This window comes from Hypanus sabinus, chromosome 17 (assembly GCF_030144855.1).
Source record: "Hypanus sabinus isolate sHypSab1 chromosome 17, sHypSab1.hap1, whole genome shotgun sequence".
Taxonomy (NCBI): domain Eukaryota; kingdom Metazoa; phylum Chordata; class Chondrichthyes; order Myliobatiformes; family Dasyatidae; genus Hypanus; species Hypanus sabinus.
Window position 1 is genome coordinate 57,817,774 of NC_082722.1, and position 19,683 is coordinate 57,837,456.

Sequence of the window (19,683 nt, forward strand, 5' to 3'; positions counted from 1 at the left end):
AATATTCTGCAAGTGTTAATCATTCAAATTATTTCAATAAGTTGAATTCCAAGATCTACAAAATCTGTTTCTTTGGGTTGGTGGTTCTGATCTTTAATAGTTAACTTTTTCAGTCTTGTATTTGGCACAGTGGTTTGATTAATGATCTCCAGTTAGTGCAATCGAAGAATTTGAGAATGATTAGAGATATAATTATTAAATATTAACAAACCAAGGAAACTTTTGGCTTAGTTTTACTGCAAATATTTTTCTAATGAATGTAACTGATTTTTTTTGGCTTTTTTTATGTTAGTTCTTTCAGTTTGTGTTGGTTAATATATTTGGAATTCCACTGGGAATGACGTTTAACTAAACGGTTTTAAGAAGGAGAAAGGAAAAGCTGAGTTTGTAAATTAAAAGTAGCACTCACAATATTCTCATCCATTTTCAGTGCATTTATGATACATTGCTAAATCATCAGTTATTGCAACTGCATCTACTTTGTATACTGATCTGAATGGCTGGTCCTGCCATTGTTATAAGTGATCTGGCCAAAGAGTAAACTTTTAAAACTACCAAATTCCTTTAGTTTTAAACATGTACGGCTAACTATTCATGCTGGGGCTTTGGTTTGAAATTATTTTTGTTTTATTGTTTAGCACTTTAAGATTTATAACCAATTATGCCTCCGCCAAGCTGATCTTTTGGCGATTCTTGGGAGTTTGTAATAAAAGATGGCCTCAGGACACAAATGACAATGAATCAAACAATACTTTATCTTCTTTTTTTCAGGATTTTGGCAAGTGTCCTCGATTGAGACTTTTCACTCAGGAATATATTCTTGCTTTGAATGAATTGAACGCTGGAATGGAAGTGGTAAAAAAATTCATTCACAGGTATGTACAACTTTACTTTTTCACTGATGAAATGTCATTATGAGTTAAATTATTCACTTTTTCAGATTAATAAAGCTTTGAGTTGCAAGTAGCATTATTAATTTATTAATATTTATGAGATTGAAAATTGCTTAGATCTAGAGTTGTATAACCACACTATTCAGAAATATTTTTAGTTCCTAACTGCTTTTAGCTAAAAGTTGTTTCATTTATTTTATGTACAGTATGCATGGTCCAACTGGACAGTGTCCCCATCCAAGGGTCCTCCCAAACCTTGTAGCTGTCTGCTTAGCTGCCATATATTCTTGTTATGAAGAATTTATAAACAGGTTTGTACAATTATGTTTACTTCACATGTTGAAACAAAATGGGTTCCTTGAATAATGATACATTACTCATCAGAAGGCTTTAAACTGGCTTCTTTCTGCCTTGTTGACGGTGACATTCCTGTTATGCACGACTATCTACTGATTGTGCTTTGGAAAAGTTATTTTTATGGTGGGCAGTGTCTTCATTATTTTATTTGACAAATTTGAATTGCAAACATCGCAATGCAATAAAATCCTAGTGTTTTTAAAAAACCTTTCCTTAAATTTAAGTAACATCTGCATAAAAATTTAAATTCACAATTATGTTTTCAGAATCAAAGAAGTAATTTACAAATGTCTTTGAATGTTATATAATGTTTGATGTTCACTGTTTTGTGGAGAAGACATTAATAAATAGCTGTACACCGTATACATTTTGGTGAACAGTGATCGGTTTAACGAACCGTACAATTATCTGTGCTCCTCTGCAGTCGTGACAACTCCCCCAGCCTGAAGGAAATCCGCAATGGCTGTCAGCAGCAATGCGATCGGAAGCCGAACCTCCCTCTCCGGCTCTTGCACAGCAGCCCGGACCTGGTCTCACAGGAGGTCAGCAACGACGCCAGGATGAAACCCATCATTGTGAACTCAACCGAGATCCACGTGGAACTGGGAAGGAACAACATGGTCAACCAGAAGCTGAAGGGGAGCACCAGTAGCAGCAGCAGCAGTGCGAGTGCCAGTATGTGCAATAGTAGCAGCAACAGTGACAGCGAGCCCAGCCTGATCGACTGCCTGCTGGTCAGCCCCACCTGCAGCACCATGGTCATCGAACTGAGCTCGCAGGCTGAGCGGGTCCTTGGCTGCTACGTGGAGATCCTCAAAATGCTGTAAGTAGCCCCCCAAAATTATCTTGTGGAACTCAGGGAGATTTCAGTCATCTACAGAGGGCAAAACTCCTCTATCAAAGGAAGGTAAAATTGTGACAAATAGAACTTCTTCTTGAGCTGTGCTGATAGGTGACATTTTTTTTCCCATTTGGACGGGATACAGAGTAGCAGAACCAGTGTAGGCATTGTTATGAGAAACACGAAAAAAATCTGCAGACGCTGGAAGTCCAAGCACCACACACAAAATGCTGGGGGATCTCAGCAGGCCAGGCAGCATCTATGGAAAACGGTAAACTGTTGGCGTTTCAGGCTGAGACCCTTCATCAGGACTGGAAAAATGTTGAGAAGTCAGAGTATAACCTGGCACCTACCACCTTCTACTTCTTCCTTCCCTCCCCCACCTTACTCCTCATCTTTCTTTCCAGTCTTGATGAAGGGTCTCGGCCGGAACCACCAACTGTGTACTCTTTTCCATAGTTGCTGTCTGGCCTGCTGAGTTCCTCCAGCATTTTGTGTGTGCTTCCAGGCATTATAAGGAGATGGATGGTGCGTCCATAACTCATTTTCAAGACTGTGAGAATTAGGCATGTGAGAATTTTTAGTGAAGTGGCCCTTCCTACAGGAGAGAAGGGTTAGATTGATCTTAGAGTAGGTTAAAAGGTTGGCACAACATCGAGGAGCAAAGGGCCTGAACTCTGCTGTAATGTTTAATGTACTCAAGGACCCCAAATGGCCAAAGAGACAGACAATAGACCATCCCTCTTTAACTGGACCCTCCACGGAATGTACTGTGCACTCCGCGGATGGCTGATGGAGGCTATAATCAGAAGGCCATGATCTAGTAGTCACAAGACATTGTGATGCTGACAGAACAGAGGCTGGGCTTGCGATATTACAAGGATCCATCTGATGGTCAGTATAATTGTCACCTACCGGCAGCACTGGTGACATAGATCCTTTTTAGCTGAATGCATTCACTGCAAAATATAGTAGTGATTGGATTTTGCACTCTGTTTCCCAAATGCAGTCCGTTGACTTTCGTGGAATAGAATTTTGGAAGTAGAACGCTACACGCAATTAAAATTAAACTGTGAATTTAACACATACATCGAAAGATGGATTACTTCATCAAATAATGAGTGGACTCCCAGACAGAAGAAGTAATTTTTATTTTATTTACTTAACGATACAGTGCAGAGTAGCACCTTGCAGACCTTCAAGTCACGCCGCACCAGCAACCCCAGCAACAAACCCATTTAAACCGAACCTAATCACAGGACCACTTACACTGAACAATTTACCCACTTTGGACTGTGGGAGGAAACCGTAGCACTAGGGGAAAGCCTGCACATCCCACAGGGAGGACGTAGAGAGACTCTTTAAAGAATGGTGCAGGAATTAAACTCTGAACTCTGGGATGCCCCGAGATGTAATAGTGTTTCACCAGTTACCATGGTGCCCTAGTGTTAGGAGTAAGGCTGTTGTTCATAAAGATCTTTAATGGCTTTAGGTTGACCATACAGTGCTGTTAGTAACTTTGTGAACCCTGTAGAATTTTCTCTATTTCTGCATAAATATGTCCTAAAATGTGATCAGATCTTCATGTAAGTCCTAAAACTAGATAAGGAGATCCCAATTCAATAATTAACACAAAAGAACATTATATTTTTTTTAAGCAACACACACACAAAATGGAGGTAGAAGGGGGATGTCAGAGGTAAGTTTTCCACACAGAGATTGGTGGGTGCATAGAAGGCACTGCTGGCAAAGGTGGTAGAGGTGGATGCAATAGGGTCTTTTAAGAGACTCTTAGATAGGTACATGGAGCTTAGAAGAGGGCTATGCGGTAGGGAAATTCTAGGCAGTTTCTAGATTTGGTTACATGTTCAGCACAATGTTGTGGGCTGAAAGGCCTGTAGTGTGCTGTAGATTTCTATGTCTCTATAAAATGCTGGGGGAGCTCATCAGGCCAGGCAGCACCTATGGAAAAGAATACAGTCAACATTTTGGGCCGAGACCTTACAGTAGGGACCTCTTCGACAGAAACTGCCTGGCCTGCTGAGTTCCTCCAGCATTTTGTGTGTGTGTGTGTATTGCTTGGACTTCCAGCATCTGCAGATTTTCTCTTGTTTGTGATTAGATTATATTTGTTCATTTATTTATTGAGAAAAATGATCAAGTATTTTTTTGTGTTATTTATTTAATGAGGTTTTAGGACGTGTGATCACATTTTAGGTCATACTTAGGCAGAAACAGAGAAAATTCTACAGGGTTCACTAACTTTCTAGCACCACTGTATATTCAGGTGTGCATATTAATAAATTGATTTCTTTTTACTAAATGTGTTTAAAAAAACAAATTGTTCTTCAGAACATTATCCAGTCCTAAAACATTAGAGAGTTAACATAGCATGAAAAACAGCAAAGTAATTAAATAAACTGTTTTACTTCTGCACCCTGTGTAATTCCTCAGATGATTTTACAATTTCACAGAAATCGTAGTTTTCTTTGGTTTTGCTGAACATCTAATAGGTCTCAGTGAGATATGTCAAGCATCAGTATATGCCACAGTAGCATTTGTCTACGTGCATCTTGAAGCATTAACGCAAAGGAACTACTTTAATCAGCATATGTGGTTTACCAGTATTTTTGTTTGTAGACATAACTGAAGAGGACTATGTACAATATAATCACCATTTAAGAGTGAGGCTGAATCACAAAGAAAGTTCTTCCACTCTTGCTGGATTAGATGGCTCAATTCCAATTGTTTGAACACTGGCACTGTTCTCAAAACCACTGTAGTTTAAATACAATTTAATTTTGGGCACGGATTTTTGCTTATCCTTACATTTCACCCACAAGTATCCTGTCCAATATTTAATGGATTTGACATCGTTTAGAGTGTTAGCTCAGCCACGAAACTGAGCTAATCTTTTGGCTGCTCAGTTGCTTCCCATTTTGCTTTGTGAGTGGTGAGTGGGCAATGCAGTGAGACCTGTTCTGCTACTCAGGTCAGATAGAGCAGTAACACACCCAGTGCTCGGGCAAGCAGGGCGTACGCAAATAATTGGACACTGATCCTCCACAGTAAACTTGCAGTGCTCCAATTAATACAAATTAATCATTCACAAGGGAGCTGGTGATTAGCTGCAGGCAGACCCCTATCTCCTCTCTTCTTCCATTCCAATTTCTGGTAATTCCTCTCCTTTTCTAGCTCCTACTTACCCATTTGTCTTCTCCTTACCTGGCCATCACCTCCCTTTGGTGCCCCTCCTCCTTTCCTTTCTACCATGGTCCACTCTCCTCTCCTATCACATTCCATCTTCTTCAGCCCTTTACCTTTTCCACCTCTTACCTCCCAGCTTCTCACTTCATCCACCCTCACCCCACCCACCTACTTTCCCCCTCACCTGACTTCATCTATCACCTTCCCCTCCCCTCACCTTCTTTATCTGGCCTCTTCCCTTCCCCCCCCCTTCTTTTCCATGATGAAGGGTCTCGGCCTAAAATTTTGACTACGTACCCCTCCATAGATGCTTGAACTGCTGAGTTCCTCCAGCATTACTTCCTAACCTCTGTTTTAAGGGATCTTCAATGACTTGCAGGTTATTTTTATGGTTAATTTGAAATGGGCTTAAAATGCGGCAACAGAATAATGTTTTCGGGCTAGGCCCGAGGCTGCAGTCTCAAGTTGTATTTTTAGCCACAATCATGATCTTAGGCTCTCAGGGTGAAAAACAACTCCACTACTGAGGAGTGGAAAGTACGAGTGCATGAACTCCTTTGAAGTGTTGTTTCGCCACTGCACATGGTCAGCTGTCAAGCCACCTTGGCAGAGTAATGGCAGTGAAGTCCAAGAGAGCTGGAGACAAGGCTGTACTGCAGACATTTAGAGATGACACAAATAAGAGCCGCTTGCTGGCAGAAATGGCACTTTGGTGCAAGGCCTCAGTGTCGTAGGAAGGAGGGGAGGAACTGGCTGTAGCGCACCCTGTTGAAGGGGGAGGTGAGAAGGGAACAGCTTCTACATATTTTCAGAAAGCAGTTGCTAGCGGACTGGAATGGGGAAGAATGGTTGTGGGGACTCTGGTTCTGCAGGATTATGGTAACTGAGCTCTGATATATACTCTGACCACAACTGCAGCTGCAGTGCCACACCTGCTCAGTTTCAGCTTCGGGCTATCGGGAGTGTGCGGGGATTGTGTTGAAATGTGTGAGGCACTGCTACATTGGAATGTCATGAAGGCACTCTGCTTGAGGGGAAGGCAAGTTAATCTCCTTCTCCTTGGGTACGTAATGCCATATATCTGACATTTTCCATCCTATGGATCAAAGCTTACTCTCGGGGAGCTGTCACTTTACACCCTGCCCCAGCTGCAGGACCCAACATCCACCCATTTGCCGGTCCTGCCTCGATATTGCTTGACCTGCAGTGGCTGAGCTGCTGGTTGGTCGAACCACCGCTTCATTTCTCTCTGGCTACTTTGCTGCCACCTAGACAGAGCTGTGGGCTATCCGAAAGAGAAGGGGCAGAAGGGAAGGGGAATAATGAGGGCTGAAATGGGTACAAGGGGCTCATCCTTTGCCCGCAGGTGTTCAAAAGCTGTGAAATTACTTCAACCATTGCAATAGGAGGCAAAGCACATCTCCTTAAGGTCTGCAGCATGACGTCAGTCAGCGGTGGCTGGCTTGAATAAAGAAATTCCTTTAGCTATGCCTTCAGACAATAAGCCCATTCTTGACGTCTGTATATTGAAATAATGGTAATGAGCATACCATCTGTGTGTGTACTTCACTTGGCTATGAGTGCATGGGTTAATCATACATTGAGATCCCAGTGCACATTTCCCAATCCTATTCTATTTCCACACCCACCTCTGAGGGAAACTCCAACCCTGTCCCCAAGCCTTACCTTTAATGGAGAGGCCTTAAATTCTGACTTTCCAAATGTGCAATTCCAGTTCCAAATCTTCGCAATGCTGCCAAAGGACATGGAATGGGAATGCACACAAAAAATATCACTCATCAGGAAGCTTCAGCAGTCTGCATTTTCTTAAAAATGACGGCATTAGGTGAGGTAAGGGAATGTAACCTAATCTTGAGTTTGTGGTCACTAACAGCTGTCAGCCAAATGCTTAATTGTGTTCTGCATACATTTCCCTAAGCCCTCTGTCCAATATTGGCATCATGGAGGTTAATTCATCAAAGGTTCATTTTATTACCAAAGTATGTATGCAAAATACTCCCTAGTGTTATCGCAGCTGAAAAGCAAAAGTTGTTTGAGATCTTTTTCCCACTACACCTCTGGCATTTAAGGCAGCGATGGAGGTCCTCCATCTGTGGAGGCATTCATGGCTTCCTTCATCGTGTCAGTAGCTTCGTCTCGGTTTACTGTCAGTCACGCAAGTGGAATATGATAATACATTTTGGTAAAAAGAACAAACTTATCAAAATGAGGAAAGGGTTAAAACATCAGACGACTTGGGAGTTAACTTACAGGTCGAGTCTGTGATAAAAGAAGGCAAATGCTCTGTTGGCATTTATTTCGAGGGGAATAGAATATAAAAGCAAGGAGATAATGCTGAGTTTCTATAAGACACTGGTCAGGCTGCACTTGGAGTATTTATTGTCTCTAGTTTTGGGTACCATTTCTCAGAAGGGGTTAGCATATGAGGAGCGTTTGGCAGCTTTGGACCTGCACTCACTGGAATTTAGAAGAATGGGGGGGGTGGGATCTGATTAAAACCTACTGAATGTTGAAAGGCCTAGATAGGATGGATATGGAGAGGATGTTTCCTGTGGTGGGGTTATCCAGAAGTAGAGAGCACAGCCTCAAAATTGAGAGGAAACCCAGAGGTAAGGAGGAATTTTTTTTTTTAGCCAGAGTAGTGAATCTGTGGAATGCTGTGCCACAGACTGCACTGGAGGCCAAGTCCGTGGGTATATTTAAGGTGGAAGCTGATAGTTTCCTGATGAGTTAGGGCATCAAAGGATATGGCGAGAAGGCAGGTGTATGGGGTTGAGTGGGATCCGGGATCAGCCATGATGGAATGGCAGAGCAGACTCGATGGGCTGAACTCCGATGTCTTATGATCTAATACAACTCTGAAATGTGTCTTCTCCAGATAGCCATAGAATACAGATGGCCATAGTTAAAAGAAAGACATCAATCTGCCCCACACAAAAAGAAAAAGACAGAAATACTCGCAAACCTCAAACACTCCCAAACCCCTCCCTCACACAAAAACTAACAAATCACCAACTCTCTGGCCCCCATTCGGCAACAAGAAAGAATGGGCAAGAACTCGACAAAAACATAGAACTGAAAGAAGCCAATATGAACTACAGTTAGTTTGAACTATATTCCAACCCATGAATCTCAGAATTTCAATGACATCTCTGAGGGCAGCGACTCGAACCAGCAGCATTAAGGACACCATGCCAGATATCCAAAGAACACTAATATTGGATCACAGAATGTGCGAGAACATAATAGTCTGAGCTGAATTTGAAAGGATTTGCAATTCAAGGTCCCCACTAGGCCGCAAGCTGGGCTGGATGTGACTTCATCCCCGCACCAGAAGGATCAGCTGAATCGAGGCCTCAGTAGGGAGCTTGTTTCAAGAGGTATCAGACTGACCCCTTGTCTCCAGAATACTCTGACAGAAGGCAGAACTGGGGCATAGCCTCACTTCTGGTCATAGTATGTCAATGTCCAGTAATGTTTCTTAGATTTCCTGATGCTCATCGATAGTTAAAGACTATCAAAATCTTATAATAAAACTAAACACATTGGAAGACTGAAATATATCAAATTGAATTAAAATTTGATTGAAATGACGTTGTTATTTCATATAAAGTTACAATATAAACCAGGAACATGAGTAATCTGCCAACCCTTCTCTGTCACTGAACAAAATTATGGCTGATGTGTTTGCATTTCTGTACATTGTAGGAATATTTTTATCACCTTATTAAACATCTATCTTCTTGTGTCTAATACTTATTTCAAAGATTACTTTCCAGTACCCTTTGAGTTCCACAAACTCATAACCCTGAACACAAACGAACACTTTATCTCATCTCTGCTTGATAAAGGCGACCACTCCTGTATGAACTGTAACCATGTGATCTACAGGTCTGAGAGTCCCCTTTCAAATCAATAGGTCACTGCTTCAATGCAGCCATGTCTGGCGTAGAATCAGGGAATCCTGGCACATTCTAGCTCCCTTACTGGACTCCATGTGCAGTTGATTATAGAGGAAATAGATGAAAACATTACAGGTGTCCCAACTAAATCTTTTGGGGATTCTTTCAGATTGGAAAATGTGGCATGTTATTTCATCAACTTACAAAGAAGACACGTGAAAACCAAACAATTAAAGATTGGTCAGTCTTACTGCCAGTGTTGGGAAATTACCTGAATATAATTCAGAATAAACTTGCTGAAGTCCTGAAAGGTTTTAGCAAGTTGAAGAAATCCAGTGTAGATCTATGAAGCAAATCTATTTAGTAAATTTGATTGAACTAATGTTTTCAGAATGGGTGGTTAAAATATTGAACAAAAAATGTTGAGGTATATTATTTTTATATACTTCCGAAAGACATTTGAAGTAGTTCCTGATTAACAGTCTGTTAGATATCATTAAAGCTCATGGGACTGACGGCAAATTATTGACCCCATCAGAAAATTAACTGAATAGTAGGAGACAGGGAACAGAGATAAAGGGCAAATATTCAAATTAGCACAATGTAACCGGCAGCATCCCTCAGGAATCTAATGAGGCTGCAACAACTTGTTATGTTTACAAATGTTTTCAGGTGACTTAGACAACAGAATAAAAAGCCTGTAAACCAGTACACTAATGACACAAACATGGGCGACATTGAAAATAGATACGGACATTAAATAAGAAGAAAGATATTGATGGTTGAAGTGAATGGCCAAAATCTGGGCAAATTGTATTTTTTATGTATTAAATTATTGCTAATGGCTAGCAGTAGGTTGAGTTTTTTAATAACATGATTATCCACATGTATGATAAAGCAATCAGAATTTTCTATCACTGAGGATAAATCACATAGGGATATTCTCTTTAAAAAAGTAGATGGTCCTTTAGGAATTATCAATTCTAAAATGGCATCCATTTAATAATTATTATGAGGTGATTTGGATGATTTTTACAATGGTTTTCATTTTCAGACTTATAAATTTCAGGTTGTTGAAAGGTGGAAAATTTTTACTCTTGACAAATAATTAATTCATAATAGAAATCCTCTGGTTCATTTCAGTAGGTTGATAGGTTAATTGGCCACTGTAAATCTCTCCGAGTTTTTAGATAAGTGTCAGAATCTGGGAGGAGTTAGGGGGAGAATGAAGTGGTATTGGTGTTCGACTAGTATGACTTGTCACAGACTAGAGTGGGTTGGGGTTAGTTCCCTTGCTAGATGACTTTGATTGGTGCTACTTTCCTACCCCTGGTGTCTAAGGGAATTATGTGGTACAGGGATATGGAGGGAAAGTGGAAATGAGAAAGATCATCCTTGTTATTGCTAAATGATTTTAAAACGTCTTGTTGGTCCTTGTGGCTTTGTACGAAAGGTGATTGATAAGTTCGTAGCCTAAGGTAGGAGGAGTCAATTTTAGCAAACCTAGCACATTTATTTTTCAACATAGTCCCCTCCTACATTTACACACATAGTCCAGAAGTCGTGGAACATACGGATCGTGGACCTCCAGAAAGTGTCCACAGATGGGTGATTGATAAGTTAACTTCAAACTTTCTGCATAATCAGTCAAAGAGTTGACCTGCATGTGCATGTAATGAGAGTTGTATAACTCATCTCCTTCTACTTTAGGTTACGAATTTATCAATCACCCACCTGTGGGCACTTTCTGCAGGTCCAAGATCCGTATGCTTCATGACCGCTGGACTACGTGTGTAAATGTAGGAGGGGACTATGTTGAAAAATAAATGTGCTAGGTTTTCTAAAATTGACTCCTCCTACCCTGGGCCACAAACTTATCAATCACCCCTCGTATTTTGATTTTTTTAAATCCTTTACACAATATGCGGAAATTCATTTGTGTATCACACTCAGAGTATAATAGATGATTGTAGAACTGACTAGTTTGAAAGGTTTTGGTGAACAGTAGTTTCTTGTATCTAGTGTAATTTTATTTTTAGAAAAATTATGTATTTGATGTAAGCACAAATGCTGTTGATGCAGGAGCTGATATCTGTCTGTCCCACAGGTCAGATTATGATGACTGGAGACCTGCACTTGCCAGCTTGCTTCAGCCGATTCCCTTTCCTAAAGAGTAAGTATAATCAGACCGTAAACAAATCTCTTCTATGTCTCTCTTCTATGTCAAATGTATTCTATTCTACATGAAAATTGCAGTTTGGACTATGTGGTGAGTTGATTGTCAATTACTAGAGCAATATTGTGGGGAGTAAAAAATCTGCAAAGGGACAAGGCCAAGCAGAAATTAGTCTGACCCTGGGGTTTAAATTATTAATTTTTGATTTATTTAAATTCTGGTTTTAATTGTTTGACATTGTCAGGTTTTTTTTACTATTTAAATAAAGAGAAATATATCAGGCTCTATAATAAACAGCAATGGTGATGTAACAGCGCAATGCTATTACAGCGCCAACAACCGGGGTTCAATTCCCGCTGCTGTCTCGAAGGAGTTTGTGTACTCTCCCTGTAACTGCATGGGTTTTCTCCAGATGCTCTGGTTTTCTCCCACATTCCAAAGACCTACAGTCTAGTAGGTTAATTGGTCACATGGGTGTAATTGGCAGCAGGGGCTCGCTGGGTCGGTAGAGGTCACCACGTCGTATCTCTAAATAAAATAAAATAAGAAAAAAATTCAGTGACCAACAATATTCAGTGGTGAATCATTCCCTATTTTATGTTTTCCCTCCTCTGTTTTACTTGTCCCTGAGTTGCTCTAATCCCATTACATATGTCCATGCATATCTGCATTTTTAACATCTTATACATGATTGAATTTATGAAATTCTTATGTCCAGCAGAGTGTTATTGGTCTGTTTTAAAAACAAAACATTGAGGTCTTTGTCAGCTGTCTTTTTTAGGTGTGATTAGTTAACATTGAAACATCCCAAGTCCTGTTCATGTAGAATTCAATGGCATAGGATTGACCTGACCTGATCTGAGTTTGAGATGAGGCCATCATCCTGGCTGTCTAGATATGCAAGCCAGGGCAGTACAGGATGGAGAGCAAGCTGTTGCTCATGTAACAAGCTTTCACTCTCTGGCATCAGATGACCCCAAAGGAACAGCAGAAAACAATGCAGTTTGGCACCAGCAGTGTTGCAGGAGTTGCCAGTCAAGGATTGTTCTCATTGTAGGACTGCCTCAGGGTCTTCAGGTGCGGATCTTTCCCTCGGGCGTTATTCCCAAAGCCTTCCCCGTGAGAGCACAGCCGCAATGCACCAGACATTTGAGATCAGAGTTTTCCTTCTAGCTGAGCTGCCCACCTCAGCTGATGAGTTCCATCTGCTCCAAGCGACTGGTTTTAAAGCATCAGTAGCCCGCTTTTGCCCGTTCTCCTGTCAGGTGAAACAACTCTGCTGGGCTTACTGGCTAAGCCACGTGAAGCCCAGGAGCTGGACTTGATTGTCAGAGGCTAGAGTCGCCCATCATTTAATAGGTAGTGGAAGCCTGTCCCCAAGGCTACACCCAGCTATTTCTTAAGGAACCTTAAGCTACAGTTTAGTGTATAAGTTTCCAAATGTAGAATAAAAAGATAGAGTTATCTGAGAAAATCGTGACAAAATAAACTTCACTTTGGAAGCAAGGAAATGGATGCTTCAAAGATCCTAGATACGAGTGCTAGGAGTCTAAAGATTAAAGCAATAAACTTTGCTGGAGTGCAATTTGCAGATAAACAAACATTACTAAGCCCTGCTTTAATGGTGACCCAGGTGAGCAAACATATGAGATCAAACAAGAATAGATTGCCTTCTATGGTAAAATATATAAACAGGGATCATCAAGGATCCACTGTGGTAGGCCATATACATCTGCATGCATTAGGAATTTGCTGGCATGTTTTAGTAGGTGCAACATGCAATAAAAACAATATTCAATAATTATAAAGAATGAAGAATTGTATTAAAAGTAAAGTTAGAGGTTAAAGTACAGGCATGAAATAAAGTGTACATAAATACATAAATACCAGCATGTATTTACAATGTAAACAGCAGGATAAAAAGTGGTTTACAGTGCTCACAGTGCAGTGCAGAGACAGGATAATATAGCTAGACTGACTATCTAGAACAGTTGATCAGATTGACTGCCTGGAGAAGGAAACTTAAAATGGTGTGAAGATTTTATTTTAATAGCCTGATGGAGCTTTCCAGAAGGGAGCTTGAGAAAGGGCAATTTGCAGGATGGGTAGTGTCATCAACAAGCAACTGAATGTTTTGAAGTGCAAAAGGTTATTGGGAGGAGTGGGTTGGTGAGGGCAGTGCACTTTTTAAAGTCAACACGGCTATTGGCAAAGCTTTGGGGCAGGAAAATGCAAATGGAATATAATCCAGGAAGTGTGAAGTTAGGTATTTGAAGAGGTGCAACAAGGCAAGGAAATATACAACAAATGGAAGGTGAGTAAGAGAAGGATTAAAGGGACTGTAGAATATACATCCACAGATTTATATGAGAACAGAATAGGGCAAAAAGGCAAAGCAAGTCATTTATAAGAGCAAAGAGATTAGTTATATTGAAAGTGTGTCTAACTCCAGTTAGATCAGAACTTGAATCAGAATCAGTTTTAATATCACTGGCACATGACATGAAATTTGTTGTTTTGAGACAGCATTACATTGCAATCATAATAAAATTATAATTTACAATAAGAGGTATATATTTTTAAAAAAGAAATTTCCATTAAATAAGTAGTTCAAAAAAGAGAGGAAAAGTACTGAGGTAGTGTTCATGGCTTTATTGTCCACTCAGGAATCTGATGGAAGAGGGGAAGAAACTTTTTCTGAAATGTTGAGTATGTGTCTCCTCCTTGATGGTAGCCATGAGAAGAGGGCATGTCCTGGGTGATGGGAATCCTTAGTGATGGATGCCGCCTTTTTGAGGCATCGTGTTTTGAATGTGTCTGAGGTGCTGGGGAGGCTAGTGCTGGGAACTGGCAGACTTTACAACTTTCTGCAGATTTTTCTGATCCTGTTCAGTGGCCCCTCCATACCAGATGGTGATGCAACCAGTTAGAATGCTCTGCATGGTACCTATGTAGAAATTTGTGAGTGTATTTGCTGACATACCAATTCTCCTCAAATTCCTACTAAAATATAGCCACTGTCATGCCTTCTTTGTAATTGTATCAATATATTGGGCCCAGGATAGATCCACAGGGATGTTGACACCCAGGAACTTGAAACTGCTCACCCTTCCCACTTCTGATCCCTCGATGAGGACTGGTGTGTATTCCCTCAACGTACCCTCCCTGAAGTCCACAATCAATTCCTTGGTCTTACTAATGCTGAGTGCAAGGTTATTGTTATGATACCAGTCAACCAGCTGATCTGTCTTGCTCCTGTATGCCTCCTCATCACCATCTGAAATTCTGCCGACAACAGTTGTGTTGTTGGCAAATTTATAGATGACATTTGAGTTGTGCCTTGTCGTGCAATCATGGGTGTAGAGGGAGTAGAGCAGTGGGCTAACCATGCATCCTTGAGGTGCGCCAGTGTTGATGGTCAGTGAGGAGGAGATGTCATCTCCAATCCACACAGACTGAGAGTGCCGAATGAGAAAGTCAAGGATCCAGTTAAAGAGGAAGGTACAGAGGCCCAGGTTATGCTGCTTGTTGATTAGAACTGAGGGGATGAATGGGTTGAACACTGAGTTATAGTCACTAAAGAGTGAACAAATTCTGGTCGTAATGTTTCAAGAAGGACTTATTTACACTTGTGACGTACAGAAAATATACACATAGATGTTGCAGTGAATGGAAAGTTAATAGCTGCAAGGTAATATTAGATAAGCTATGGTAGTTTTCTTCAAAACAGAGGAAGTTGAGGGGGTGTTTAAAATTGAGGACCCTAGATTCAGGAAGGATCAGTTTTCCTTAGCAAGGGGTTCAGTTAACAGGGTCCACAGCTTGAATGTAATTGGTAGAAAGGATAGAGAGCAGACAAGGGCATTTTTTGTCAGTTAGAAGGTGGTAAGTAACTAGAATTCATAAGAATGAGCAGTAAAGGCAGAAACCCTGATTATATTTAAGTAGTACAATGTGTATTTGAAGAACACATGATCTGCAGGGATATGGGCCAACTGCTGGAAGGTGGAATTGTTCTTTTCCAACTGGCCTGCTTCCACGTTGTAAATCTCTATGACTCTACAAGAAGGTTGGCTGAAGCAATCAGATATGAGTGCACTTGTTAAATAGATGAATTGGTTTATCTGGAATGGATTAAAAACTAAATAAAGTTTGAGATTAGGCTATGGACATGTTCAAAACCACAATAGTGGATTATCAATTTGAACAAATGGCCAAGGAGCCCTCTTGAGTCATGGAATTATTAGAACTGATAACTTCCAAATCCTAGATAGCTTTTGAAAGTTCAATTCTACTGGATGCCTGTGGTGTGTTCCTCAATCCTCATCCCAGGAAAACGGAACAAGGGAAGCTTGAAATCCTCACACACCTGCACTCATTACTGGAAAAAAATAAGTCCAAGCATCAGTGTACATCTTTTTGTGACATGCTTTACTGTATTTGCATTGATCAAATTCAGCCCCTTCCTACAAAGGAGGATTCTCAGTGTTCAGAACAGGTTAATGGCCAAGATATAATTTGCTAAATAGTCGCTACATTATCTGGGGAAAATGTGGATAATTTTGCTTGGTAAAAAAGTAACAGTTAATTTTCCATAAGTAATATTGAGCCTATTAAATAGAATCCACTTAGTGACCCATGCTGACCACTGTGATGCATCTGCCCAATTCTTGCAAGTTAAGCAGTCATAGACAGTAGGGATTAATAACTGAAATGCTCCATAAAATGCAGAGGTAAAACATCCATTAAGTTCACATTAAATTGTCACTGCCAACTGTAAAATGCTATTTAGGCACAATTAAATATGATTTGGTATGTCTTTCTCTCATGTGTTTCAGAACAAGTACTTACAGTTTTTCATAGTTGGGTTTGGCAGTTTTTTGCTGAAAGTAATCAAAACGAGATGCAGGATTTGATTGAATTATTGAATAATATAGAAGTCGTCAGTTTTGCAAAATTAAATGACATTGGCGTACGCATGGGCAGGAAGATGATTTGGCCAGTTTCCTATTGAATTTGCTCCACCATTTAATAGGATCACACCTAATCTGATTTTAAATACATCTCAACCCTGTAACCTTTAAAAGCCCTGTTCCTTCCCCCCCATTTGCCCCAATTTGTGAAATAATCAATTCATTTCTAGGCTTTGTTTCTATAGAGTTCTGGGGAAGAGTGTTCCAACGACTGAGGACGCTTAGAGAAAACGCTGAAAATTCTTGTTGTTATATGGAAACATCTCTGCAGCTTTCATTATTGTAGTTATTTATTTGAACTTCTCAAGCAGTCAGTGTTATGTTTCTTTATAAGCTTCCATAATTTAATTTGGGGATCAATTTGTAAAGTAAGCCCTGTTCATGGAAAGCCCTTCATGGAAAGTGTCACTTTGGAAACCAGAATTGTGGGAACGACTCTTCGGCAAGTGCATCCCTGGTAGTGAAAATAAGCTGTTTTAATCGTGCTAATTTTGGACCTGCACCATCCTTGGACTATCATGTGGTTCATTTAGTAAACACAGCCAGTGAAGAGACAATGGATAACCTATTGTTATTTAATAGTAAGCTACAAATAAGGTGCCAGAATTCACCAAGGTGTTTGCTAAAATAAACATGGTGCAGTGAGTGACATGTAATTGGTTCATATGTTTTCCCATCATTTACTGAGAAACCTGGACTTATAGACCACTGTTAATTAGGGAAAAATGCACATTAGCAACAGGTCCTTATTATTTCTTGTTTCAATACATTTGTTACATCATGACTGCAATTTATGAATTGTGAAAATGCAGAAAACCCCAATAGAACTGTTTAAAGATGATAAAACCCTGAGGTACTTTTTCTGTAATAAGATTTATACTGTTGCACTAAAGATAAATGTTTAATACTTTATGCATTTTATCAACAGGGCCCTCGCACATGTTAAGTTCACAAAGTAAGTAATGCATTTACCTTATTCATTTAGAGGATTTATAGTTCACTTTAATTTCTTCCTTTATAGCTTGTGCCTGCAAAACTAAATCTAGTAACTGCAAAGATATATTGAACTCTAATGCATTTTTACACTGTATTCTTTGTAATGCAATGAAAAACAGAATTTAGACTTATAATTCATTCAGAGTTCATTTGAGGATTTTTTTTTGAAGTGTTTTAAAATTTTTGGAAGCAAGAGTTTTGTAGGCCAGGATACACAGCATAGAATGTACAAATCCAGCCCAACTGACACTTGAACCTAACCATTATGAACCTCCTTATTGCCAAAGTCACTAATTTATTAAAAGGAGAAATGTATATATCAGCCTCATTTGTTTATTTCTTAAAGTAGAATTTCCACATTCAAAGTGGCGTTAAGCTGGTGCCTTAGTTATATGAAGTGATTATTTTAACACAAAATTATATGCATATTGATTATTTAAATTGGGTTGCGTTCTCCTAGAGAAGGTATTTGAATATAGATTCACTGAAAAGATAAGTTCCAGCTTCTGAAATTCTGCTTCAGTAAAATCATAGCTCCCGCATAGACAGAGCTTCTTTATGGTATAGGTCTGCTATACAGCAGCAGTATGTAAAATATTTGCAAAAAAAATAATTATTTAAAACCCAGTTATTATTCAATAAAAATGTGATAAATTCTATTCAACACTCTTTTATAATTTACAACAGTTCCAAACAGCTTCTGAAAGTTGCTAGTATTTTTTCCAGTTACTATGTAAGTGAATATGTGCTGAAATATTTTTTACTTGGGAAGTTCAGAGGAAATTGAACATGTAATATATATACCCAAATAGGTATAGAGTAATTAAGTATTTTAACTATTAACCATGTTTGCATTTTATGATCCATTATTTAATTACACCCCTACAAATGTTTGGAAATGGTAGTTATATATGTAATTTGAGTTGAAATATGGCACTTTGTCCTTTTAATGTTATAGCCCCCTGTATTAGCCAAAAAATAGTCTTGATAAATGCTCTTCGTAAATGTATTATCTTACTGATGTTATTGTTACAGGTCTATTGGGCACCTGCTGAGTGCTCACCTGAGTAGATAAGTCAACAGTTGTCATGGGTAACTAGGGAAGTACAGTATATTAAATGGGGATGAAGCACAATGGTAATCAAAGAATACCCAGGAAATCCTTCAGATGGATTTGATGTTACCCCTTGAAATGGTTTGAGTTGCCCTTATTTGGTTGGATGCCTGTCATGGTTCCTTTTTAAAAAAAAATAAGTGTTTTTTGACTTCAATATATATAATCTAGCCCTGACCGTCACATTGGGTCTGAGTCTCTCAAACTGGTTAGTTTCAATTGCACATTCACTTACTTTAAACAAGGGAAGCATAGTTGTGGGTAAGAATTTCTTACATTAGGCATGATACCTTATTTTATACGTGCATTTAACCTATTGCTTATGAACACATTATTTCATAATCATCTTTGTACTCTTTATTTTGCAGAGAATTAAAGTATGTCATTCAAAGATTCGCAGAAGACCCCAGACAAGAGGTGAGTAAGATCTGCAAAATGGCTTGTCAGATATTCTATGGCTTTGAAGGTATATGTAACAATAATAGCAACTGAATATTTGTACTTAATGTCATGTGCAATGGTAAAAGGCCTGAAAATGTAAGCCCATTAGTAATCTATGTCATGAGTCAGGGATAAAAACGATTAATGGCACCTGTGAAGATATGAGGCATTTGCTTGCCTGTGTCATGAATACTAATCTCAATGTATGTTTACTGACTGCACTTTACAGTACTTTGTATTGAAAAAATAACCTGCTTACAATGGGCTAGAATAATCTGCAGTCATTGTTTGTTAGCGTTGCTATTTTCCTTTAAATTTCAAAGACCCTTTTCACTAGAAACCGCACAAGAGTCAGGCAGAGTGATAACGGCAGAAGTATACTATTGAACAAGGAGGACACTTTTTGTGATAGTATAGCTGAGATTATGATTCTTAGCTGTATTCCTTATTTGTTGAATTGTTTAAATTTCAGTTCCTCATGCTCCCTTTAGAATACTACTTCACCTTTGGAAGTCAGACAACATAATATCAAAACAGAAGCTGTATAATATGGCAGAAATTTGTGGGGAAAGTAGAACATTGGGAAGCTTTTAAAACCCAGCAGATGCTGCCTTACCTGCTGACTTCCTCAGCATCATGCATGATGCTCTAGATTTCCAGTATCTGCAGAATGTCTTGTCTACTTTCTCCATGCCTCTCATAATTTTATATATTTTTTAGGCTGTCCCTCAGTTTCCTACACTCTAGAAAACAAAGTCCAAG

General features: G+C 39.4%; 1 protein-coding gene across 2 annotated transcripts in view; it reads left to right on the top strand.

The window, feature by feature from the left end:
• cmip (c-Maf inducing protein) overlaps positions 1-19,683 on the top strand; it is a 226,905-nt gene that overhangs the window by 173,375 nt on the left and 33,847 nt on the right. For both annotated transcript variants that reach the window (XM_059993143.1, XM_059993144.1), the window contains exons 8-13: positions 772-875; positions 1,100-1,204; positions 1,675-2,073; positions 11,329-11,394; positions 17,299-17,325; positions 18,849-18,897. In XM_059993143.1, coding sequence (XP_059849126.1) covers positions 772-875; positions 1,100-1,204; positions 1,675-2,073; positions 11,329-11,394; positions 17,299-17,325; positions 18,849-18,897 — 750 coding nt within the window. The remainder of the gene's footprint in view (positions 1-771; positions 876-1,099; positions 1,205-1,674; positions 2,074-11,328; positions 11,395-17,298; positions 17,326-18,848; positions 18,898-19,683) is intronic.